The sequence below is a fragment of the Chrysemys picta genome, chromosome 13 (genome assembly GCF_011386835.1).
Source record: "Chrysemys picta bellii isolate R12L10 chromosome 13, ASM1138683v2, whole genome shotgun sequence".
Taxonomy (NCBI): domain Eukaryota; kingdom Metazoa; phylum Chordata; order Testudines; family Emydidae; genus Chrysemys; species Chrysemys picta.
Genome location: NC_088803.1, coordinates 41306939 through 41333671, shown reverse-complemented (window position 1 = coordinate 41333671; position 26733 = coordinate 41306939). Strand labels below are relative to the sequence as shown.

Sequence of the window (26733 nt, the reverse complement as noted above, 5' to 3'; positions counted from 1 at the left end):
AATCGGGACTGTCCCTATAAAATCGGGACATCTGGTCACCCTAACTATGGTATTACTCTCTTAATAAGGGGAGGTGATGCATTATGGGAGTTGCATGACCACAGTGCATCATGGGAGACAAAGTCAGACTGGAAAGCCTAGTCCATAGAAAAGTCTAGGGACATGAGACAATTGAATACAACTCCTATGAAGTACTACAGCAGCATTTCCAAATTGAAATATTTTGTTTTTCATCTGAAAACTGACAGGTATTTGGTTTTTCAATTAAAAGTAAACATTTTCCATGGAAAGCAGCACATTTTGTGAAGCAAATAGTTCTGTTGGAAACCCAATTTTCTGTCAATATGTTCATTTTTGACAGAACGTTTTCAACCAGCACCACCTATTTCCTCTGTTAAATGGAACTCACACTGTTCACTTAAGGGCACATTGTGTCTGACTCTTGAATTGTTGCACAAGGGAGGTGAAAAAGGAAAGAACCTTTCTGTCCTTTTTGAACCCCCGCCCCCTTTTCAGGGGCCAGGATCAACTGCAGTCCCTGCTAGTGCTCCCACAGCACAACACACACCAACAGAGGCCAGATGGAGTGGGTACGAACTTATCCCTGGGCTCTTTCAAGGATTTGTGGCTTTGCTCACCACCGCTCCCCCACACACACACTCAGTGCTGTGTCTTAACGGCACAATCTAGCCCCCGGTCAGAGCCTGCCAGCCCTGAATTACTGCCTTTTCCTTCATGTTAAACTCTTAAAAACAGACATTGCCACAGATATCAACCTGGGTCTCTATACAATATCCCTGCGCAGTGCATTGCTTGTTGTCCATCATTGCTATGTGACAAAACGACACAAAACACAAAAGGCCTGATTCAGATCTCACCTACAATAGAGTAAATCAGGTATAACCCCACTATGGTGGAAAACCAATGTAAAGGCCTGCTCCTGCATCAGGATCAGTTGGTGTGGACCCCTGTGCAAAGTTCCAATAAAGCCACTGCAAAGATGCAAGGATCCATGCAAGCAGGTCTGATGCAGGATTGGGGCCACAATAATGTCAGAATTAGGCCCTCAGTGCACAGCTTACTAATAATTACTTTTGTATTCATTATGCCAATAAAAAGTGAGAATCGTCTCTTTTCTTGCTATAAAGTCACATACATAATTTTTCTGATTTTTCATTCGTGTTCCATCGCATTTGCACACAGCGCTCACCCTGCTAATTAAATTATTTTTATTGAAAGGTGCTTTAGAGGGCCGGGTACTCCTTATGTCCTTTCCCTTTGTTATTGGTCTTTGCTATGTGGCAAGGTGTAAGGTGTAAAAAAATATAAAAGATTCAGGTGCTTTTCCTGTGCAATTTTGTTGGGTAAAAACGTGCTGCTATAGATCTTGAAGGCTGTAACATTTAATGATATCAGACAGGGCAAACAAAAGGCAATATTTTGATACCCTTATGGATACTGAATGTTTGAGGCCGTATTCAAGGTCAGTAAGATCTGGCCCAAGTATTTAAGTGGTGTCTTCTTTGCTGAACACAAAATATTTGATTGTTGGGATAGGGCCTGAGATTTATGGCAGCAGTTACTTAGCTTTAGGCCAGGGACTGTCATTTACTATACGTCTGTACTGCATCTAGCACAATGGAGGCTGAGCGGGTTAGTCTCTAGATACTAGTGCAAATAGAAATGTTAAGTAATCATAACTGATCTTATTAGTAACATTGTCCTTGTTCATAACAATCAAATAAATCTACATTAAGATATCTTAAAACATTGGGTCTGACCCTGCTCTCACAAAGTCAATAACAAAACTTGCATTGATTTGAAAAGGATCACAATAGGGGCCTATCACAAGGTCTGACCCTGCATTGAAGTAAATGGAAGTTTGCTCAGTTTAACAATTGCAGTAGGATCAGGCCCCTCATTTGTGTTGCGCCTTCTCTATCTATGGCTAATGATTTTTTAATCGGAACCCTCCATTAGTTCTGATGGCGACTTCTGCTTACAAACTGATGGTATGACATGGCAAACTGTGCCCCAATATTCTCATATTCGCTTATTACACCTTTCTGGCATTTGTTATTGGTGTGTGCAGGATGAAGAGAAAGCTACATTCTCTCTAAACCCCAAACTCAGACACCTGACTTGGGCAGCTCCCTTATCCCATGTAACACTGACATTAGCTGTAATAGCCGAACATGTTATGCAGTGAAACTCCTGCCGTTTCAGAGGAGAGATGAGAAAATAAAATCCACAAAAAGAAAAAAAAAATCTTCTATTTTGGTATACTTAACACATACAGTTATCTTCGTGTCCTATATATCATTTAACAAATTGCTTTGCAATTCTTACAGGGCGTGGTATAATGACTGATTTAAAATCACTGCATTGCTTAAACTGCATTGTTCTTCATCAAGTGGAGTCATTTTTATGTGACGTGTCAAGCTCTCTAACAAATAACTGCTGCCAGACAAATCAAGTTCCTCATCTTAAAGCTACGGCTAAATAGTTTATAGCTTTAATCTGCTCACTGAGGTGTGCAGTCTATGACAGTAATTATAAATGCAAGGAGAAATTATAGCTGAATGCTTTAACTGCATTAGGAGCCATTTGATGAACAATCATGATTGCCTGCTCATTTTCAACAATAGAGGGCAAGTTAGTGTCAGTGCATTAGAGGATTTTCAGTTCTGCTCTGCTCTTTCTTCCATTTACCACAGAACGTCAGTTGTCTGCTATAAAATAGAAAAAAGCACCGTAGAAGCTTTAAACTTGATGGTTTAAAAAAAAAAAGACAAAGGAGGAAATAGAAAAACTGTTTATCATTATGACTCATTTTTTGTTTTGCAGCAACCTTACTTTCAAATTAGTTCATTTTAGGTAGCTGCGTGTTTACTTACCAGGGACTTTGGAAGAGAAATCTCCCCACAATGAGCCTGGTAGATTTAAATCTATAATGACTAATTTTTTTTTTAAAAAGTTTTAAATAAGATCATAAGATTCTCTAATACTGACTAGTTTGTAGCCACTGTCACTGTCTGAATGTAAAGCTAGAGATGTGTACATGTGTACACACACATGCACACACACACTTCCTGGAGAAAAAAAGTATTTTTAATTTAGCTGAAGAATTGAGCAAATATATTTTAAAGTTATAAATCTGTGTACAAATTTGAAGCAACACTCCCTGATGTACATGGGCTTTCAAACGAAGAACAAAAAATTTGCAGCTGTTTAAATGAAAAGATGATACTGACATAAGAATTTTGTAAATTAAAAATAATGCCACATTATATTACCAGACCTATTTCGGTCTGGAGAGGTAAAAAAAACATCCCACAATGGAGATGAATATACAGCAGATATATACACCTGCATTTACATTTAATAGGAATTTATCACAAATCACTGAAACAGCCTCACTGATGTCTTTAAAAAAATACCACAGACGCAATGTATGAATGCTTTTCTGGTAGTAATGATCTGACTGGCAATTCATTTCTTTATATTTTTTAATGATATTTACTCTATTTTCTAAATAAGAATTTAAATGGTAAGTTTCATTTTCAAGATGGGTGATATTTTATACGTTTCTGTAGTTTGGAGAATTTCTTTCCACTGTTTTACTTGCATTTTTAATTACTTATATTTTGTTTAGCTCTGATTTTGATGCAACATTTAGTTAACCAATTAATATATTTATGCATTTTAAGTGTCTCAATATGCTTTATATTTATTTTCTCTAAATACTTTGCACTTTTAAATGACTGTATATATTAAATACATGAATTTCTGCTGGCATATTCCTTAAACAGTATTGTATGCTCCATAATTAGGAGATATATTGAACTTTTACCATGCCATTTTTAAGATAAGGAAGCTTTGAAAATCCCTGTGATGTATCCTAGTCTTCTTGCAGAGATCAGGAAACAAAGCCATATGGATAAACTCCAGGAATAACGTTTTTAGCCTAGTCAGAAGAACTTAGGCAAGTTTAGAGCTCAAAAATTGTAATAAAATCTATCCAATGTCATCCAAAATACCCCATCATTTCACACAATTTGTCCTATCATGCATACCAACTAAAATTATAGTTCCAGATAACAGTGCTATCACTCTGTCAGTGCACTTTAAATATATGCCTTTGAAGGTACTGCCTGCATGCTGATATAAATTAGAAATATCTGGGTATTAAGGGGGTGACAATTTTGGGGTACTCAAAGACTTGAGGGACAGTGCCTTGGTTTATAGCCATACATCACCTGGGTAATGCCAGAAACATGTCAATTTGGGGTGTTGCTACTCAGAACCCACTTTTTTTTCTGGGCATCTTTGGAAAATGTGTTTATATGCTTCCCATTCCCCAAATCTCTAAAGAACAGCAATGTGCATACAAAGTTGGGTGTTTAACAAGAACAGTGCTTTTAAAAACCCAAATCTGAAACATTTGTCAGGTATTAAGCCACGAAGAGGCCAAAAATAACTGCTATATTCATATATTTGGCAGATAGCTTTTGTTTGATAGTACCCAAATTACTGGTTTGCCTGCACAGCTCTAGTATAGAAACTGCAAATGTCAAAGTCTTTATAGATGCTAACAGGTGGGGAAAAAAAGTCTGTTCATTTCCTTCCTTCTCCCCAACCTCTTTTCATTTTGTGATATTTTGGCAGGTACATTCAATTTTGAATTGTTATAAAACCACAAGGTGGAAAATCAGTTATTATCAGATAAACAAAGAACATTTATTCGTCCTTTTGTTTTACACCGGGTACTAATGTTGGGTGAACAATGCAAAAAATTCCCCATTAATATTAGGTACAATTTTTAAAGTAATTAACTCACTTTGACAGTGCTCACACCCCTTTTGCATTTTGCTTTCAAAAGACAGAGCTTTGTTATATAAAATATTAAGAAAGAGTAAATCTACCCCTGTGCCAAGAGCCAGCACAAGACCTATACAAGACTTAAGACTCATTACATATGAGTAGTGATGGCTGTGTTGTACTGTAATAGCTTCCCATAGCACCTATCCCAAAATTACCCTTTGATTACTGGTTTAAACAATAGCTTCTTTAATGGGATAGAAGCGATGTATAGGCCTTGTTTGGGGAAATCTTAAAGTTGCATGAACATTTGCAGCAAGCAAATTTTAAATCTTCTTACAAAAGTGGATCCATTCCCAAAGCACATGCACCCTCCACTAGTCAGAGAATAGCCACCGTACCATGTGACTTACGTGACAAATCACAAGTAACACAGCTTGAATTTTGAATGTTCATTATCAGTCCATAACATACAAATTTCAAAAAGATATTCATCAAGGAAACTCAAATAATGAATACGTTGGAGGAAATTTGAACTTGCCTGTGGATATTCTGCCAGCAAAAAAAAAAAGGTGGTGGAGGGGTAAATTTACTGAAGAAATTATTTGTTGAAAATTAATCACACAAAGCCCTCTTGGTTATAAATCCTTCAGAATTGAAAACATCTATTTGGACTTGCAGCTGATGTGCTTCCTATTCATTTACATCAAGAAATGTCAGGTTTGGGAGTTAAGTAAAATTAAAAATGCTATAAATTATGCATCAGCTAAATACAATCTTACACATCGTAAACATTGGCTGTGACTGCACTCACAGCTATACACCTTCTTCGACAGAGAAAATAACAGTAAAAACAGTATCCAGAAAGCTGTGTTTTTGTGAAAAGTTAAGCTTGTGACAAAAGCCATTGATTCTCTCAATTAAGAAGCAAAAAACAGCCCCATATTTTGGCATTGATCTGCACCGAAAACTTTCGCTGAAGTCAAACAGGGGAAGGAGTACTGACTGAGCACTGGGACTGCACTGATACTATGAGACAAAGTGTAAATATGATGCATTCAAGAATAAAGAAAAGAATGGATAGGAACGCAAGAGGAAGGAAGGTTACTCAAAACAACTCAAAGGAGACCACTGGTATAAGTGGTAAGGGACGCTATTAAAATGTGGTGCAATACAACACTGATCATCCAAATGTTATTGGTGGAAAAACCAAGATTTTAGATAAGCAAAAGCATTTTCAATGTCATTAATAGACTATGGGGGACATGAGCCTTTTGGGATAATGGACTGTTTTGGATAATTGAGGTTTTGCTAATCAAGATTATATTGTCTTTTTCTCCCCCTCAAATAAATATTTGATGCTACATTAGTACTGGAGGGGAGAGGGATAAATAATTCCTTGGAACTATGAGGGAAAATGCAGAAAAACAGGCTACCATTAGTGGAAACGACATTGAAAACTGAAGAGTAGTCATTTATTTGCTCTACTCCACACTAACCTGCATAGAAGGTGAACTAAAAATAATTCTTAGAAACAGAAAAATATGAGATGTGAAAAGTGGGGAAACAGTTTTGTTAAAAATATTATAAAGAAGCAACTTTTCAATTCAGGCCATGATAGTGATCCATTTATGAAGCTTTGTTCTTCAATGCAATGTAAAATGGACTGGGTATCTAAACTGATAAATGCAGCAGCATATTTTCAATTTTATAATGTATTCTACTTTTAAGAAATGCTTTAAGAAATCTCCTTACAATCATTACATTAAAACTCACTGTGGAGCTGATGCATGCATACCTTAAAAGTTATTCTTCATCCACTTCTGCTACAAACTGTGAATGGTGTTCTGGTGACTTGCTGTGTGTTTTGCTTAGGTGAAGTTTTACTGCATGTTTGCTTGCAAATGTCCGACAACACAACTTACATTTGAACTTAGAGTCTGTATCCTCTTCCCCAGTTATTGTTTCAGGTGATCTTTGAACTGAAACTCTGGAGATTTCTTGTTCTACCTTGGTTTGCTGTTCCACAGCCAGTCTGTTCATGTCTTTCATGTGGAAACCTAGATGGGATTCTAAGTGACTAATATAAGTAGATGGGGTTCTAAACTGAGATGCACAGTCACTGCAATAAAAGATTGGGTGTCCTTTGTCCATGTTTTTCAAAAACTTTGTTCCTCCAGTTTTCCTAAGTTGGTATTTGACATTCGCTAACCAATGGCTGATGGTGGTCATTGACAGTCCAGTAAATTTAGAAATCTGCATGCGTTCTTGAGGGCCTAGGTCTGATAATAAATATTTACCTTCTGACGTTTGGAAAAGACTGGAAGCAAACTGAGCTTGCAAAATCAGGAGATGCTGAGGGTTCCAGTTTGATTGCCTGCCCTTCCTTTTATGCAGAGTGGAGACTTCTGTTGAGACATCCTCGAAACGTCGGACATCCATTTCCAATTTCATTGATGGGATCCTAGAAGATACAGCAGGTTTTGGTGTAGTAGCTTTAGGAAGCACTTTGACCATGTCAGCAATGTCAGACAGAGCATGTTTCTGAGGTGGGGAAGTACAAGATTGTGCTTGAGCTGACTCGGCTTTCTTGCTTTTGGATTTGGTCAGATCTATCGGTTGATCGTTGTTTTCAAACAAATAACGCCTGGAAATGCTTGCAGGCTTTGGTGGGGTGGGAGCAGGAGATAAAACGGGTTTCTCCAACATATTTAAGTTAGGTTTGTGGAACATAGAAATTGTGCTCGAGCTGGGGCTGGAGTTGGACTGGGGCCGTAAAGGCTCAGTGGCTTTGCCCAAGTGATTATTCAATACAGATTGCAGGGCACTAAGTGGATTCACACAAGGCAAGTCAGAAGAATGGTTTGTGGCAACACAACCATTGCTGAGAGAAGCTACTATTGACTCCTTGGGTTTTGTTTTTCCTTTCTCACCATCTTCTTTTGGTTTATCCTCCTCCTTCAAGGGACATGCCTCTGTCTTTTTTGGCTCTACAGGGGCCTCAGATTTGGGGAGAGATCCCCCTTCATTCTGACAGAGTGGAGCAGCTTCAGCTTGGATGCCCTCTTTAGTGTAGTCCTTTTGTATGACTTCTTTGTCATCAGTTTCCTTCTTCACTCGAGTGCTCTGGGCCACATTTGCTGAGCTGGGAACCAGAGGCATAACTTTCCACTTTGGAGCAATGGGTCTCAATTTATTGGTAATTGTGGGCCTGATTTGCAGTACTTGGGAACCCACTGGTAAGGAAGGCTTTGCTCCTTCTGAGAGCTGATAGGCTGCATGGATACTAGGATATGCACTCCAGCTAGGAGCTCCATTTTGAGCTTTATTGATGGCTGTGGTGACAGTGTTTTCCAAAGACTTTAAAATATCACCACCACCTTTTGAACCATCTTCTAAATCTTCCTCCCTAAGATACTGGTATTTCATTGTAGGATCCAATGGTTTCTGAAGCGTATCTTCATACTCTTCAGTTTTTACCACTTTCTCATCTTTGTTTGTATCATCAGGTTTATCTTTTTTACTCTCTTTCTTTAGCTCCAATGCAGGAGTTATGCCATCTGAAGATGCATTGCTGGATTGTTTTGAAACCTGGGTGTCATTGGCTGGTGCCTCAGACAGCGACTGCATTTTCTCCACAGCCAAGGGATCTAGTACTAGTTGTTTTCCTTTCTTTGAAGCTGAACTTGTGACTTTCAAGAAGTGACCAGTGACCATCATATGAGTGGTGAGTTGTTGCAAGGTGTCATGTGAACTTCCACATTCCATACACTTCAAAATCTGGGATTTACAGGCCTCAAACTGCCATGTGTAGCTGGCTCCATTTTGGTAGCCATAGCGGTTGTTAGATGACAACTGCAGGTTTGCATTCTTCTGAGGCGAAAAGGTATCTGCAAAAGATCCTGTTGTGGAATCTGGGGAACAAGGTCTGTTAACATCAAACACACGTTTCTTTGCTGGAGTGACCATTTTTGAAGAAATGGTAGGTACCGGCTCCTTCAAAGGCACTTTTTGGTAATGTTTTGTTTTTATCATATGAACGCTCAGATCTTGAAGGGAATCAAAAGAGTCACCGCAGAACATGCACTTTAGAACTTTTTGTGCATCTTCCTTGTCCATGTCCTGAAAGGCCCTTTTCCGGGGCTTTGAGTAGCTAGTAGGTCTGTGCTTGTCCTTTTTACGGTTATCATCTTGGTAATGACCAGTTTCATTCATGTGGACTGTTAGCTCTACCAAAGTGTCATAGGCAGCACTGCATTGCCTGCACCTAAACCTGCTAGCACCCGTGAATACAGTTCCGCACATTTTGCTGCTTTGTCTGTACAGCTGGACTGAACTGAAAAGATTTGGTTTGGAGACTGGTCTGGAAGGTAAACTCTGTTGTAAGCTTTTTGACAATGCATCTTGGTGCCAATCAAAGTCACTTTTGTTACCTCCATTTCTGTTGTCACAGCCCCTTCTCTCAGAGTTAGACAACTTGAGACCCAGTCCTAAGCCCGTCCAATAAGAGTCTGACAGTATGTTAGCATAGACTGCTGTCATTTTATCCATGCAATCATGTGCTTCATTCTGAGATTTGGGGCGGGCATTGGTTTTCAGATCCTGCACCTCTCTAGAGCAAATGCTTTTAGTATCTGCCACCTGGTCACTAGCATCACTTAACAGGGACTCATTTTCCGCATCCTGATTAGATACATGACTTACTGGAGAATTCTGGTAGCTAAAGCTTCCTTTCTGCTCAGGACCCACTTCATGTTCTTCATCCGTGCCAGTATCATTGCTGCCCTGAAGTTGAGCTGTTGAATTACTGTCATCATCGTCCTCTTCCTCCTCCTTTATGTCTTCCTCTTGGACGTAACCTGAAATGTAACATCAATATATGAAATAACATGTTAATAACACTGCAGTTTGATTTCTCTAGTTGCGCTATGTGCTTTTGCTACTGGACTTCATTTTAATCTACAACTTTATTGTCTGTTAGTCCTGGAAGTGAAAAAAGTCAAATGATGTCTTTTTGTAGAGCTTGCTGCTATTTATTAGATGATCGTAATTCTTTATAACTGCCAGAGATTCTGAGTTAATAATTTTCCTGTCGTGGGAGTATAATTCTAACTGTCCTGTAACGGGGCATTTGGAAAATTCATATGTGAGAACTTTAAGTTCATATGAAAAGTCTCAATTCTATGAATTTGTTATTAGACCCAAGGAAAAGGAGAGAGAGAGAGAGAGAGAGAGAATTGGCAAGGAATAGAAGAAAAGTAACTTCTCCAATCTTCCTGGTTGATAGAATTATCTAGGAACAGAAATCTTTTGCCATTTGATCACCTTAAAAAAGCATTTCAGAATGTGCGCAAATAACTGATATTTCAAACTATTACACTTGAAACAATTAATAGGTTCAACTGAAACCTGTTTGTAAATGCACTGTATTCCATCAAAGCAAATTATCGTTTGATAAAAGAAATATTCTAGGGCAGAAGCCTAAGGCCTTGGCTACACTCGGGACTTCCCAGTGCTGCTGCGGCAGCGCTGCCGCGGCAGTGCTGTGAAGTGCGAGTGTAGTCGCACCGCTTTATGTAATTCACCTCTCCGAGGGGAGTAGCTTGCAGCGCTGCAGGCTCTGATTACACTGGCGCTTTACAGCGCTGCACTCGCTGCGCTCAGGGGGGGGGGAGGGCGTTTTCACACCCCTGAGCGCAGCAAGTTGCTGCGCTGTACAGCGCCGGTGTAGCCAAGGCCTAAGTAAGCTATGGAAGGGTATTCTAGGATATGGCTGACATAGACTGATATTAACTATAAAACTAAAAAACTAATGCAAGTCCAGAGTGGTTTTATTTGACAAATGAACTATTTTAATTAATAAGAGAAACTTGATATTGGTAGAGCTACAAATTTTAAAATTAATTAAGGAATTCAGTTATTTTTTCTTGTGGCACTAAATCAGGACTAATTCCGCTGAAGTAAATGGAGCTAAACTGGTATGAAATTGATGCAAGGGAAAGGAGAATCAGGCTTAGGGAGAAACTCTGGCCCCACTGAAATCAATGGCAAAACTCCCCTTGACTCAACAATGCCAGGATTTCATCCTTGGACTCAATGGGGAGAGAATCTAGGAGGAAAGGAGTACTACAAACATTTTCCTATTAATAGCCACCCTACATTTTTAATTAATCTGCTTTGGCAGTACTTATACCCCTGTTGTTTACCCTGTAACTGGAAATTCAAACAATCAACTTTTACTGATACAAACGTTCAAGAAAACCAATCTTTACATTCATAGGCACAAGCCTTCATGCATAACACACTCCTCTGCTCATTCAATCAGGAAACACAAACAATGTTGCCAACTGGAATGATTTCACTGTGAGCCTCGTGATATTTGGTGTTTCTCTTAGTGACCAACTCATGGAATCATGTGATTATGTAATAATCAAAGCTGTAGTTAAAAAAAAGGATTTAGCCCTCGTGGTGGTTGAGAAAAGTTTGAAAAACATGATTCTTAAAGGCTCAAAAACCGAAAGGCAAATGAAAAGAGCCAATATTTATTATATATTTAAAATCCCATGACTTTTAAGCCAATCTCATGGCTTTAGGGGGCCCTACCCATGACTTCTGAACAACTGACACTGGCATTACTGCATAAATGATGCCACTTTGATCAATCAATAGAGCTAGTCAGAAAATTCGGAAAGATTCAAAATGTTGACAAAAATATAGACAAAACTTTCTGTAAACTATTTTTCAGAAATTTCAATTTAATTCAATGTTTCAACCCGCTCTACCAATCAAAGTTGAACAACACAGCTGAGATTCAGAATCACACACTGAATATCTTACAGTAACAAAGAAATGTTTGCAATCAATCCATAGAGGAAAAATATTAAAAAACAGTTTGCTGAATAAACCTGAATTACAAGTAAGTTAGAAGAAGCTCTGATCTACTCATGGATAGTCCATGAATTGAAAAAGAGGCTAAATTCATTGCATACATTCTTTGTTGCAAATTATTCGCTAAATTCTAGGAAGAATACTGATTACATCATTCTTCTAGCTCTCTTTGGCTCATTGTTGCGTGGGGATGTGATACTAGAGAGCTTCTCAAACGGCGGTAAAGATAACAGCAGTAACTATGAATGAATGAAGGTGTGCCATGTATAATGTGATAAAACAACAATACTACATATCATAATGATAATACTGTGCATGTGAATGGGTGCCTTCAACTAAGGATTACAAAATGCTTGTCAAACATTAAATAAATAAGCCTCTCAATGTCTCTGTGAGGAACAGAATATATTATTACCCCATTTGCAGATGGGTAAACTGAGGCACCGGCAGGTTAACTGATTTGTTCAGGGACAAGCAGCAAGTCAAACGCAGATCTGGGATTCGAATCCAGGTGTTTCAACTCCTAGCCCTGTCCTCTAGTAACTAGATGATGTTCGTCATGACCTCCCTTATGAATGTGTGCAGGGAGGTGAGCGCTACTACACATCATGAATAGTAACCTTGTTAAACAACCAGCATGAACTGATGAGCAGGGCTGACATTGTTCTTCTGGTGTCAGAGATACTGTATAGTTTAGGTAGCAACATTGGACTCCTGCCAATGTGTATCACAGTGCCATGCATATTGTAATGAGCAAAACAAAAATAAAGAGGGACGTGAATGAAGGAATCAGAAGAAAAACACTTAGCCACTGAGTTCACAGTTCCAGGTTGGAGTTGAGTTGATTCCTCCTTTTTATATGAACTAGTTGAATACCATTAACCCCATTTTTCATGAAAAAAGGAATTTTTTCTTTGGAAGGTAAGTACTGTACTCTTTCTTTCACAATATTATCTGTCCTTCTAGGAGAAGCAAAACTACCAGACAGCTGCACCTCCCATCCCCCCACAATACAGATAAAATTTGCTGCTTAATTAGGCCTTGACATGTTTACTATAACCTTTACAGAAGAATAACTCGTCCTGAGAAGTCCTCTTTTTTCCTTTTCCTTTTTCTTTCTTTCTTTGTCTGCATAATACACAGACAATCTAATGAAAACAATATGGTAACTTATGAGAAGGCACCATCAAAAATTCACAAAAGCATCAGTCAAGTCCATTTTTAATAATGGTTAAGGATTCTGGGCAGCTTTAAAAACACAGCTTAATATTATACATTTAAACCATTCCCTTTGCTTAAATGATTTCATTTGCTGTGGGCATTTCGTGTAGATAGTGAAGGCCTCTTGAATGCAGGCAGCCTGGGTGTATAATGAATGCATGTATTCATCTACCAATGATTATTTTAGTAAGGTTTCACCATATATAAAGCTTTGCATAAACTGATACAAAGCAGATTAATTCATTTAAATGCTTATTTAACAGAAGCAACAGTCACGATGTTTTAGAAAGATATTTTGATTCTCTTTCTCCCATATTTACTTAAGTGGACTTCACTACTAAACACATTCACACACAATTATTTTACTCTCACACACACAGTGGTGATATACATGTAGTAAACTGAAGAACCATGTGATAAACTGTATTTACCAGGAACTGTTGCTTACTTCACCTTCACTCTTCCCACTATTCTTTTTTCCGTGGATTTATGCTAATATTCTAAACTTCTGAGAAGTTCAACTAGCTGCCCTTTATCTGCCTGCTAGATAAACATTCCTTCTTCCCTCCCAGCAGTGAAATTACTCCACCATAATTAAACCAGCACCAAAGTTAAATTAGTCACATCGAAGATGTAAATGGGCAATATACAATCCTGAACTAGTGCAAGGTTAAAGTCCACTATCTTGCAGCGCAGAGTAAAAACAGAAACTTTATAATTATGGATGGAGGTGACTCCGGGCTTCCCAAGTGGAAAAGTAGCATTTCCTTTTAGTCCTGGTAGATCCCAAGATATTGGATCTTAAAAATTATGACATTGTTATGGGTAGAAAAGGTGATTTAGGTAATTGTGAGAAATTTCTAAACTTTTATTGCTCTAATTTTTTCTTCTCCATTTGAATCCTATACAGTTGGATTTATAGTAACTAAAGCAGCCTGGCTAAAAGGGGTGTGGAAAACAGCACTGTGTTTTGTTTGTTTTGGGGTTTTTTAGATCGATAGTATTTCTTTGAAAGCAGAGTAATTATTCCAGAATAAAGACACTTTTATTCCAGAACAGAGTGTCCACATGGGGGAGTTATACTGGCATAGATAAAATAGAATCATTTTCCCATTTAGACAAGCCCTCAGTCTAGTGTCATTTAGGCACTTGCACTTCTGGCTGGACCCTGGACGTGCAGAGGCTTTGTGAAAACCATGAAAAGGATGAGGGGTGGGGGGAGAAAGAGGGAAGAAAGAAAAATGCACTTTTTGATTCTCCAAATAAAATAAAGTGGTTTGGGTTTACTTTGACCTTTGGGTGAAGATTTGTGCAAGGCTGTCCGTTTAAACAGGTTTGTCCTTCTCTATTTACAAACGGATGCCCTTAAAATCAACAAATATACTCCACATGTAGTGTCCAATAGCCACTTTCAGTGTAGATGCTAGCCTCATACAAAGGACCAATATTAGAGAAATGGGCACTGTTAGTGCACCTGCAAAAATTAACGTGCATTGTTGTAGCCCCCAAAACCCACATACAACTATCTTGAAACTTTGATCCTTATAGTACAGCCAACACTGGGCCAAATTTACACTTAGTTAATTCTGCTGAATTTAAGTCCCTTACACCCACTCACTAACATGTAACTTGGGTCACATTATACATCACCTCTGAACTTGGACCAGTAGGGTTTGAACATATATCCAGATTTAAATTATATTGAATTTTTACTGTTAATTTTTCTACCAGAGAATACTATTTTCAATCAAATTTGCTCTCTTTTTCCACATACAGAAACATTTCTTAAAATATATACATGTTTCTTTCCAAGACTGGAAAAAAAAATTTTTGCCAAGAAAAGGGACAGTGAATCATTGTCCAGAACAATGTTGTTAATCCACCTAAAACCCATACACCATCTGTACTTTTTCATACATATATTCCAATTTCACTTGAAATAACATCATTAGTACAGAGATCTCACAGTGCTATAAGGTGATCTTGTTTCCTTCTTGTCTGGCTTGAACTCAAACATCTTTTCATTTTGGCAACAGCAGTTTCTTTCTCTGAAATATTTCATGCAGATAATGGATAATGACCACTTCTCATTGCTTTTTCTCAAAAATGTCTAACTACATTAGCTATCCAAAGACAAATCCTAACCTGGCTCTTTCTAAGTTCATGGCTGCAGATTCATCCCAGTTTGCAAAACAACTGAAAAGATAAATTGGCACTGGCAGAAAACCCTATCCTTACTCTACTGGATAGACCCTGCAGTAAAAACCTTTTGGAATTTAATAGGATTGAAACCAATGGGGTTCTATAGAAATGTAATCAAAGTGTATGGAATTTGTGATCTGATAGGGAGTGATACAGTTTTGGGGGTTTGTTTAGACGATCGTACACAATTCTATACCAGGGGTGTATAACTTTTTATTAAATGTCAGAGAATGATCAGAAAACATATAGGATGATAACCTCTCTCTAGTAAATTCTTCAGCACTTTTCCGTAAAGGGAGTGATAGCCCTTTGCCTATAACAGAACCATAAGAATTGGAAATGGAAAAAACCTCCTAAGTTATCTAGTCCAACCCCCTTTATAGTGCAGGATTGTTTCCTATGGTCTTTTACTCTAGAATCCTGCGGAGACATTTTACATGTTCTCAGAATCTCGAGGAAATACTGAACGGACTGGCTCTGCCCTGAGGGACCAGCAAACAATGCCGGACATGTGGGAATTGTTAGGAAATTTCCCATAAACAGTATTTACCAGTGGTTCCCAACTCAGTTTTAAATGGCTCAGTGATGGGGCTTCTACCCCCTCTCTAGTGATAGTCTAATAGACCTCACAGTCACAAATAGGAGATTTTTCTTAATAGTCCACTTTCATTTGCATAATTTCATTCCATCCAATAACTTTCCTCTATCCCCAGCACACGGAAATTATATTGTTATCTCACACATAATTTACTGTTGCTTGGAAGTTCTACTTTCTCCAGGAATCTGCAGCAGGTTACACCATGGCGGAGAACCACAAAGAGCATGTAAATAGCATTTTCTGGTCATCTCATAATTGTCTATTGAGGGCCAAATTCTACTCTGAGTTCAGCCAGGGCAGCAGGACAGACAAGACATTCCCACTATTACAGAGCCAACCTCAGAGATGTCCCTTAATCCCAACCACAACACTATGGATTATGGAAGGAACTTGTTCTCAGACCCTTACATTCAAATATAGTCATAATCTGGCAATGTGTTAAGTTAAGAGCCATATTGTTTCACAGGATAAAAGCAACAGGATGGGGATAGAGGACCCAGGAAACACCACAAGGTCCACATCCATGAAGGAAAAATCAGTTTCACACATACAGAATGGGAAGAGACTGTCTAGGAAGGAGTACGGCAGAAAGGGATCTAGGGGTTATAGTGGACCACAAGCTAAATATGAGTCAACAGTGTGATGCTGTTGCAAAAAAAGCAAACATGATTCTGGGATGCATTAACAGGTGTGTTGTGAGCAAGACACGAGAAGTCATTCTTCCCCTCTACTCTGCTCTGGTTAGGCTTCAGCTGGAGTATTGTGTCCAGTTCTGGGCACCGCATTTCAAGAAAGATGTGAAGAAATTGGAGAGGGTCCAGAGAAGAGCAACAAGAGTGATTAAAGGTCTTGAGAACATGACCTATGAAGGAAGGCTGAAAGAATTGGGTTTGTTTAGTTTGGAAAAGAGAAGACTGAGAGGGGATATGATAGCAGTTTTCAGGTATCTAAAAGGGTGTCATAAGGAGGAGGAAGAAAACTTGTTCACCTTAGCCTCTAAGGATAGAACAAGATGCAATTTGCTTAAACTGCAGCAAGGGAGGTCTAGGTTGGACATTAGGAAAAAGTTCCTAACTGTCAAGGTGGTTAAACATTGGAATAAATTGCCTAGGGAGGTTGTGGAATCTCCATCTCTGGAGATATTTAAGAGTAGGTTAGATAAATGTCTATCAGGGATGGTCTAGACAGTATTTGGTCCTGCCATGCGGGCAGGGGACTGGCCTCGATGACCTCTCGAGGTCCCTTCCAGTCCTAGAATCTATGAATCAGTTTCCATTGAATGCTCATCTCAGGGAGAGAGCTTTGTGGCCCTGGGAAGAAGCAGATGGTATGACTTCCAAACATTGCAGATCAGGGCACTTTGTATTGCAGCGTGCCAGCCCCTCTTGAAGTGGCATTTGCCATGAATGAGTTTTAACATGGCAAGGCAACTTCCTAGAAGCATAGCTGTTATTTGCACATGGTGATGAAATTAAATAATTTTGGATGTTAATCCTCTGTTCTAAAAATAAAGTTTTGTTATAAGATTTACTGTACAGATCCTATTCCTGGCTGCTCCCGTTGACTTCAGTAGGGCTTTCAGCGGGATGAGGAATACAGGATCATGCCCTCTGTGCATTCCACTGAACATAGTCATGAGTCCATCACATAGGTTAGAAGTATATATGCTGTGAATTGGGTTTCCAGCCACAAAACCCTTAAACCCTCAAAGCCAACAATAAAATAGGAAACAATAACAAAAGGACAACTGAAAAGAGAGAGGGAAGAGGGACTAGTGCTTTCCATTTAAACAATAAACCCAATAGCCATAATGGGGACCAGAGCCATAATAGAGTTCTCTCCTGAATAATTTTCTCTAGGGACTAGGTCAAGCTTGTTTACATAGTCAGCTGTCAAAGGGTAGGAGAAAGAATAATTTAAGTCACACCAACTCCGTTCTGGGATCAGTCATTCTGACTTACTGAGTTTCCAGGTACCAGCTATGTTTCACAAGTGTACGTAACTGTGCTTAGGGTCAGCTCCTCAGTTTCCATAGCTGAAGGCATCCACCATTAATACAATGATTTACACAAGCTTAAGAACACTTTGTTTCCTTCAAAGCCCTGGAATTTGCTAATAATTTTTTTTTAAACAGCTGATGGTATTTGACATTCCTGAGTCAATATTTTCCTCTGGGTGTGCGGCTCCTAGCAAATTCTGAGCAAGCATGTAATTCTGAGAGTACAGAATTTTGTCTTCGCAATCATTTGTGAGTGCAAATACCAGATTCCTGATATCTAGTAGCTGATATAGAATGAATAAATGGGCCTGATCCTGTTACCATTGAAGTCCATGGAAGTTCTGGCATTGACTTCAGTGACAGCTGGATCGAGGCCAATTTTTTATATGCATATCAGGTAGTAAGATATCTCTATGATTTGTATGCACAAAATAATGGGTGCAAATATGGAGGCCATTTTGGAAAATGAGGCTTGGTCCCAGATGACGAAAAGGACTGTATTGTAATGAATTTGAGTCTCATACCCAGGCAACATAAGTGAATCAATATGGCAACGTAAATAGATTTAACCTAGAAAATGTAAAGCTGAAACCTCTGGTTCTCATTGTCTTTCTTTACTTATCCCATTGTCCTCCTGACCTATTGTTTTTTATTAGCAACTACGCAACGGCTTTGTAGATTTACAGAGGAGCACATTTTTAATCAAACTTTCAAATCAAGTTTTTTTTCTTCCTTTCTTTTGTTCTTCTTCATCCTTCCTCTCAAATACTGATCTAAATTTTTTTAAGTGATACAAGTTACCAATCAGAATCACAAAAATATATATCTATATAAATTGAAATTGTAATGAGTCCTACCAGTGTATTGCTAACACTTTGGTTCATTTGATATGAACTTTGTTTTTTTAAAGTACCACATGGTAAGGCTTTGAAACTTCAGTTTGTAAAAAAAAACTGTAACAGCCTTGCAGCCTTTGAAGTCACTACTGATATAGCTCTGAACAGATCCATTCAAGTTCAACTAACATCAGACAAATGTTTAGTGTATCAGAGGAAGCCACAAAAGCAAGGATTTCATCAATATTTCACAACAGCCTCAGGGAAACTGTAGATTGCAATGCTGTAGGGCAGCTAATGGAATTACACACAAGGGTTTTGTACATTTAAAATAAGCAGCTACTAAAAAAATTACCCTTCAGTTTGATAGAAACTGTATAAAACTGCAGATGGGAAACAATTAAATAGCTACCAACATTTATCCATGTCAGCCTGATAGGTCATTTAATAACAGGTATTTCTTTTCCTTTTTTTTTTTCCTTACTGGTAAGGCAATAATAAAGATTAACATTTATGAAAAGTAACATAAAATATAGTACAGCCAAATGAATAATTAAAGATGCTTCTGAAGAATTTGTTTGCTATTGTATGGCCAGGAAGACTGCTCTCCACTAATGAAATACATTTATATTAAATTCAATTACAAACAGAGAGAGGCTGAAAGTGATGTTTATAACACTTGTGTGTTTTGACCTTTTTTAAAAAAACACACAACTTTGAATCATTGTTACTGAATCTATGGTTTACCTCATACATAGAATAAATATTATCTAGTGCAACTCACTTCAAATTACTTGGACCCTGTTTTAGAATATTTACAGGGACAAACCCGAAACCAGCAAAATTATGTGCAATAATCCAGTGTCAGATCAGCAATTTCCCTGATCGGAGTCAAGATTTCTGCATATGAAAGCACATTGTATACTCTAAAATTAGATCCCTACAATCACATTCCTATGTATTACTATATTCAGCATGGGAAAAAAAAAGTACTGACGGTCTACACACATTTTTTTAAGTGTTTAGATATGGTCCTCTGTTGTGGCAAATTACTATTTCTGTCATTAGCTAATGCTTGTACTGTGCTTTGAACATGTAAAGCACTATATAAAAGCTGAACAGGAGGACTTGTGGCACCTTAGAGACTAACAAATTTATTAGAGCATAAGCTTTCGTGGACTACAGCCCACTTCTTCGGATGCATATAGAATGGAACATATATTGAGGAGATATATATACACACATACAGAGAGCATAAACAGGTGGGAGTTGTCTTACCACCTCTGAGAGGCCAATTAATTAAGAGAAAAAAAACTTTTGAAGTGATAATCAAGCTAGCCTAGTACAGACAGACAGTTAGATAACAAGTGTGAGAATACTAACAAGGGGAGACAGATTCAATGTCTGTAATGGCTCAGCCATTCCCAGTCCTTATTCAAACCGGAGTTGATTGTGTCTAGTTTGCATATCAATTCTAGCTCAGCAGTTTCTCGTTGGAGTCTGTTTTTGAAGTTTTTCTGTTGTAATATAGCCACCCGCAGGTCTGTCACTGAATGACCAGACAGGTTAAAGTGTTCTCCCACTGGTTTTTGAGTATTTTGATTCCTGATGTCAGATTTGTGTCCATTAATTCTTTTGCGCACTCCCAGCTATCTTCGAGACACCACTGACTTCCTGAGGAAACTACAATCCATCGGTGATCTTCCAGAAAACACCATCCTGGCCACTATGGACGTAGAAGCCCTCTACACCAATATTCCACACAAAGATGGACTACAAGCTATCAGGAACAGTATCCCTGATAATGTCACAGCTAACCTGGTGGCTGAACTTTGTGATTTTGTCCTCACCCACAACTATTTCACATTTGGGGACAATATATACCTTCAAGTCAGCGGCACTGCTATGGGTACCCGCATGGCCCCACAATATGCCAACATTTTTATGGCTGACTTAGAACAACGCTTCCTTAGCTCTCGTCCCCTAACGCCCCTACTCTACTTGCGCTACATTGATGACATCTTCATCATCTGGACCCATGGAAAAGAAGCCCTTGAGGAATTTCACCATGATTTCAATAATTTCCATCCCACCATCAACCTCAGCCTAGATCAATCCACACAAGCGGTCCATTTCCTGGACACTACTGTGCTAATAAGTGATGGTCACATAAATACCACCCTATACCGGAAACCTACTGACCGCTACACTTACCTACATGCCTCCAGCTTCCATCCAGGACACACCACACGATCCATTGTCTACAGCCAAGCTCTAAGATATAACCGCATTTGCTCCAATCCCTCGGATAGAGACAAGCACCTACAAGATCTCTATCAAGCATTCTTAAAACTACAATACCCACCTGCTGAAGTGAAAAAACAGATTGACAGAGCCAGACGAGTACCCAGAAGTCACCTCCTACAAGACAGGCCCAACAAAGAAAATAACAGAACACCACTAGCTGTCACCTTCAGCCCCCAACTAAAACCTCTCCAGCGCATCATCAGAGATCTACAACCTATCCTGAAAGATGATCCTTTACTCTCACAGATCTTGGGAGACAGACCTGTCCTCGCTTACAGACAACCCCCCAACCTAAAGCAAATACTCACCAGCAACCACACATCACTGAACAAAACCACTAACCCAGGAACCTATCCTTGTAACAAACCCCGATGTCAACTCTGTCCACATATCTATTCCAGTGACATCATCATAGGACCTAATCACATCAGCCATACCATCAGGGGCTCGTTCACCTGCACATCTACCAATGTGATATATGCCATCATGTGCCAGCAATGCCCCTCTGCCATGTACATTGGCCAAACCGGACAGTCTCTACGCAAAAGAATTAATGGACACAAATCTGACATCAGGAATCAAAATACTCAAAAACCAGTGGGAGAACACTTTAACCTGTCTGGTCATTCAGTGACAGACCTGCGGGTGGCTATATTACAACAGAAAAACTTCAAAAACAGACTCCAACGAGAAACTGCTGAGCTAGAATTGATATGCAAACTAGACACAATCAACTCCGGTTTGAATAAGGACTGGGAATGGCTGAGCCATTACAGACATTGAATCTGTCTCCCCTTGTTAGTATTCTCACACTTGTTATCTAACTGTCTGTCTGTACTAGGCTAGCTTGATTATCACTTCAAAAGTTTTTTTTCTCTTAATTAATTGGCCTCTCAGAGGTGGTAAGACAACTCCCACCTGTTTATGCTCTCTGTATGTGTGTATATATATCTCCTCAATATATGTTCCATTCTATATGCATCCGAAGAAGTGGGCTGTAGTCCACGAAAGCTTATGCTCTAATAAATTTGTTAGTCTCTAAGGTGCCACAAGTCCTCCTGTTCTTCTTTTTGCGGATACAGACTAACACGGCTGCTACTCTGAAACCTATATAAAAGCTAACAATTATTATTTTATTATATTTTAAAAAAAAGTCTGGCCACTTCCCTCCAGTTCAAAGCAGATGGACTAGGCTAAGAATGGTGATGAGCCCAATGGAATGAAAAATAATTTAGGCCCTGATTCAAGAAAGCACTTAAGGATGTGTTGTTTGTTCCTATTCAGGACATCCCTTAATTGACTGTATGCCTTAATATAGCGGTTATGGAACAGATATCTTTGATTAGAATAACAATTAATAATTCAACTGTAAGTTGCAGTAGCCTGGGTTCAGCAGCAGTGACATAGCTAAATGAGGTAACTTTGACTTTGATATGAAGGAATTATTGTTAGCTGAGTATGGGGCTAAGAGGCAAGATCTCCTGTGTTATATTCTTGGCTGTTCTACTGACTTCTTGAGTGGCCTTGGGCAAGACCCAATGCTCACTGAAGTCTGCCAGCATCGTCTCTAACCACTTCAATCAGCGTTGGATCAACCCCTTAACTTCTCTGTGTCTCTATTTCTCCACCTGTAAAATGGGGAAATTATGCTAAGTGAATAGCTCCCATGAATGTTCTAAGGATTGATTAGATAATGTTTGTAAAGCACTCTGAAAATCTACAGTGCTCTATGTGTGCTCAGCTTTATGATTTGGTGGCGATAAAGGCAGAGTGTCTATGTGTTCTTATTAAAGCACAAGCTTCTCACCCATCTGGGTACTATATAAAATTAAGCTCCTCGCTATATCTTGATGATTATGACCTGCTATTATACTGTTCCTATTTTTTAAGAAAAACACTAACATGCCTTTATCAATACATTATTACATTTGTCTGAAGGGTACCGGCCCTTTGATTTTTGCTTTGGATAGCTGGCTAAGTAACAGCTTCAATGAGATCTGCTTTAAACAACAGTTGCCATTAACTGTTTATATTCATAAATCTGGGCTGATTAACCATAGCTGGGTGAATCGAGACTGAGATAATTTAGGTTTAAAATCTTTTTAGACAAGATATGCAAGTAGAAAGTGAGGGAGCTGCTAAAATGTAATTCCTTTGTCTTATGTGTATGTTTGCTTTGTTTTGTTTAAATCAATCCAGCAAATAATATAAAAGTTTTACTTGTAATGCCATGCCAAGATCTGAGTGTAAAAGGGATGTTGATGAAGAATGTACAGAACTCCCAATGTTGTATCTCCTTTATTTTCCTTTCAGGAACATATTGTGGAAAATGGTGGTCCAAACAAATAATCTGTTTCATTCATAATAAATATTACAGCCAGCAGCTGCTGACTTTTGACCATTAGATATCCATGCACTCATAGCCATCTAACGATCAACCATAGCCATCAAAGCACTAAGCCAGCATGAAGGTCATTACCCTGGCCAGTGTCTTACTTCGACTGACTTCTCAGATATGTAAGCAATAAGCAGTTGCAAGAGATTGATATGATACTTTGTGAGTAATTTGGATGAACTATAACACTAACCTGGTAAAGTATTATAATTTTAAATGTGTCCAGAAAATAATTGAAATTCTGGTTTAGCTTCATCATAATGCACAATGCTGGGCATATTTAACAGCTGACTAGCTTAGCATGAATATTGCTCTACAAATGAGGTCATATTGTTTTTAAGAAACAATATTGCTATCAAACATGTTTAGGAAGAAAAGCAAGAGATTATGAGAACACTTTTAACCTTTCTGTCTCTTTCTATCTCTGTTTACTATGGTGATTTAGGTACTCAGTGTTGTTTGAAGGCAAACATAGAAGGTGCTGGCATTTAGAGGAGCCCCTGTAATGAGCAACTGGCAGTCAGATTCTTTCTTATTATTACTCTGTCACAAAATCTCTGTTCTACATCACTCCATCTTTGCAACACCGGCCAGAGATGAGAAAGGTCAAAACATCTCCCTCAAAACATACAGTCTATACAAGAACAATGTCTTTCCCTGAGTCACATACAATAGTCAGAATTCAATCCATATTATAGAAAAGAACAGAGTTTATAAGATGCTTTTAAGAAGTTTCATCACGGAGTGACAGCCTTCCCACCCTTTGTGTCCAGGTGTTCTAATACAGAGCTGAAACACTTGATTCATTTTACCCCCCACTCACCCACCCGCCCTCCCACCAACACACAGAGTTAATTTGTTACTCAGTTTTCTCTCCTAGATAGAGGTAGTACTCAGAGGACCTGATCCTGTACAGGGCTGGTTGCCTCTGCCAGGCTACTGAGTTTGTTCCCCTCCCACAGGAGTCAGTGAATGTTAGACGAGCTCAGCACCTTGCAGGTTCAGGCCCATCAAATAGGCTCAGTTCATGTAGGTTTAAATCCTGAGGTCTAGATTACATTGCCTGGAAGTCACTAGATAGTTAGACTGTGTCACACCTGAGCAAGGTGATCAGAATCAGGCCACGTCAGTGTCAAAGCTTTCTTCAATGGGTACAAGATCAGGTCCCTCTTAAAACTCTTCCCCCCACTTGCCACCCCCCCCCAAAGTGTGTTCGAGGTGTTTGTTAATTTAAAATATTACAAATGAACAAATTCAGAAATAAAACAGAGGAAAAAATATGGAGGGATAAGTTCTGAACCCTAGAGGAAAATTATAGCCCGACAGAGCAGAAAAAGGGAAACTCCCCACTTGAGCAGTACCCTACTCATTCTTTCCTCGGGAGTAGGTTCACATCCCTCCCCCATTAGAAGTGCCACAATTTTGGATTCTGAAACCCATGAATCTCAAGACAATTTCCAGAGTGCCCTGGGAATGTCTGTGCTTCTAGACTTCTGCCAGAGCCCCTTGTAATTCGCTGGCAGCATGACTGCAATGGGAATCATGCTGCCTTGGGCTACCTTGTTAGCTGCAGTCCCCAGGACTCTGTGCACTTGGGGAGGGAGAGGGGGAGGAGGGAGCAGAGAGTGGGAGTCCATACATGTTAATGCCGATGTGGTCAGCAATAACTTGCACCACACTGGCCTGCAGATTTGAGGGAAATAATCCATTACTGTCTCTTTAACAGAGCTGAACCCCATGAGTCATTTCCACAGGGTCAGACACAAGTCAAAGCTGCAGGTGCTGCCATTTTCTTTCTTCCACAGAGCCTGGCATGATCCACTGGGTTGTGTTACTTTCTGCCAGCAAACATGAAGGCCAGCATGGAGCGTAATAATAATTGTAATACTAATAATTAGCAATACTAGGATTCGTATGATTGATTTTGCTTCATAAGAAACACAGGCAAAACAAATCGACCCTTGCCAAATGGGAAAGCTGGTAGGGGAAATAGATATGGTTTCCAAGCATCTACGATATTATTAAAAATAATGGGAATTTCAAAGGAAAAAGTGAACAATGACTGAAATAAAAATATTGGGCTGTGTCCTTTGAAATGCGTGAAAGGGGGATTTAGAGCCAGGGGGTCAAGACAAAAGTCATTACAAATCTGAATCACAGGCAGTCCCAGCGTTGTGCTCCTGTCCTGAACTGGGCACTGAAATTCATCATATGGGGCACCATAAAAAACCAAGAGACTGCAGCTGCAGAGGCTCCGCTTTTTCCTGCATCTCAGCAAGAAACAACAAATATGAGTTATGGAAAAAAAATCCAATAATCAGAAAGGTCATTTAATGACAGAGACAACTTCTTCAGTACAGGTATCATCATATAACCACTGCTGGGTTGGGGGATGATAGAACATTGCTGAGTGCAAAGATGCTATGTATTTCAGTCATAATAACTGGAGTTAAGGCTTGCAGGAATCCACAAAGCGGACCAATGGGTCAAAAATCCAGACTCTAAAATACTGGATGGAAGTGCAGAATTATTTTCTTTACAACCTAGCATTGAGACAAAATAGTATCTGTATAAACCCAGTTCAGTATCCCTCAGACTGTAGCTAATCCTGAAACATTCAAGAGCATACTGGGGCTTTAGACATGGAAAAGTAAAGCAGCAGAGGGCATCTCGCCTCCACCAAATAACTGCAGAGCTTCTGGAAGACTAAATCCATCTATTACCACTGTGGGGCCAGTAGACAAACCCAAATATAAACAAGCTGTTTAGAATTTATAAAGGAAAAGAATTATGAGATTTCCTGTGCTGTTCTTTGTGATCTTAATAAAATAAAATAAAATACAAGAATGGAAGCTGGAGCTTGGGAAAGAAGATTCCTATGAATTTTCAAAGATCATTAAATGTACATGGAAAGCAGAGCTTCTCCAGCCCGGTTCCAATCTCTGAGCCTTCAGTTTCATTGCAATGGTGACTCTGAATTGCAAACGCTGCACTTCTGCAGAGGAGCAACCATACCTGGGATGTTTATTAAGGCATCATTATACATCTGTGTGGCATCATTTATATCCCGTGGAAGAGACGATGCCAGGTCAAGATCAACAGTTTGAGCAGACAATTCATCAGGTTGGAGCAGGTGGCAGGGGCGGTATAAGAAATCACTCAAAAAGGAGCACAAACTGAAATGGATGGAAGTGTAAAAGTAATAAGAAAGTGATCAGTGAAACTACAAACAACAGAAGATAAATCAAAGGAAGCAACCTACAGAGCAGAAATCAAATCAAGAGGGTTTCCTTAAACGCAGAAAGGTGAAAAAACCCAGAAATGCTGGGTGAAATTAAGCAGGTCTGTGAAGAATCTTTTGCCTATGAATCCTTGTTGGAATTAGCAGGGGAAATTGAAATTCCCATCATATCAGGTGATTCAAAGAAGAATGTATAACAAGCATCAATCTAAATTCTGAAAGTTC

General features: G+C 39.0%; 1 protein-coding gene across 3 annotated transcripts in view; it reads right to left on the bottom strand.

Annotated features, from left to right (window-relative positions):
* The window catches only part of TSHZ2 (teashirt zinc finger homeobox 2), a 276249-nt gene that overhangs the window by 108423 nt on the left and 141093 nt on the right, over positions 1-26733 (bottom strand). For 2 of the 3 annotated variants that reach the window (XM_005284183.4, XM_065566019.1), the window contains exon 2: positions 6620-9680. In XM_005284183.4, coding sequence (XP_005284240.2) covers positions 6628-9680 — 3053 coding nt within the window. In that variant the 3' untranslated portion in view covers positions 6620-6627. The remainder of the gene's footprint in view (positions 1-6619; positions 9681-26733) is intronic. The other variant, XM_065566018.1, reaches the window with a different exon arrangement.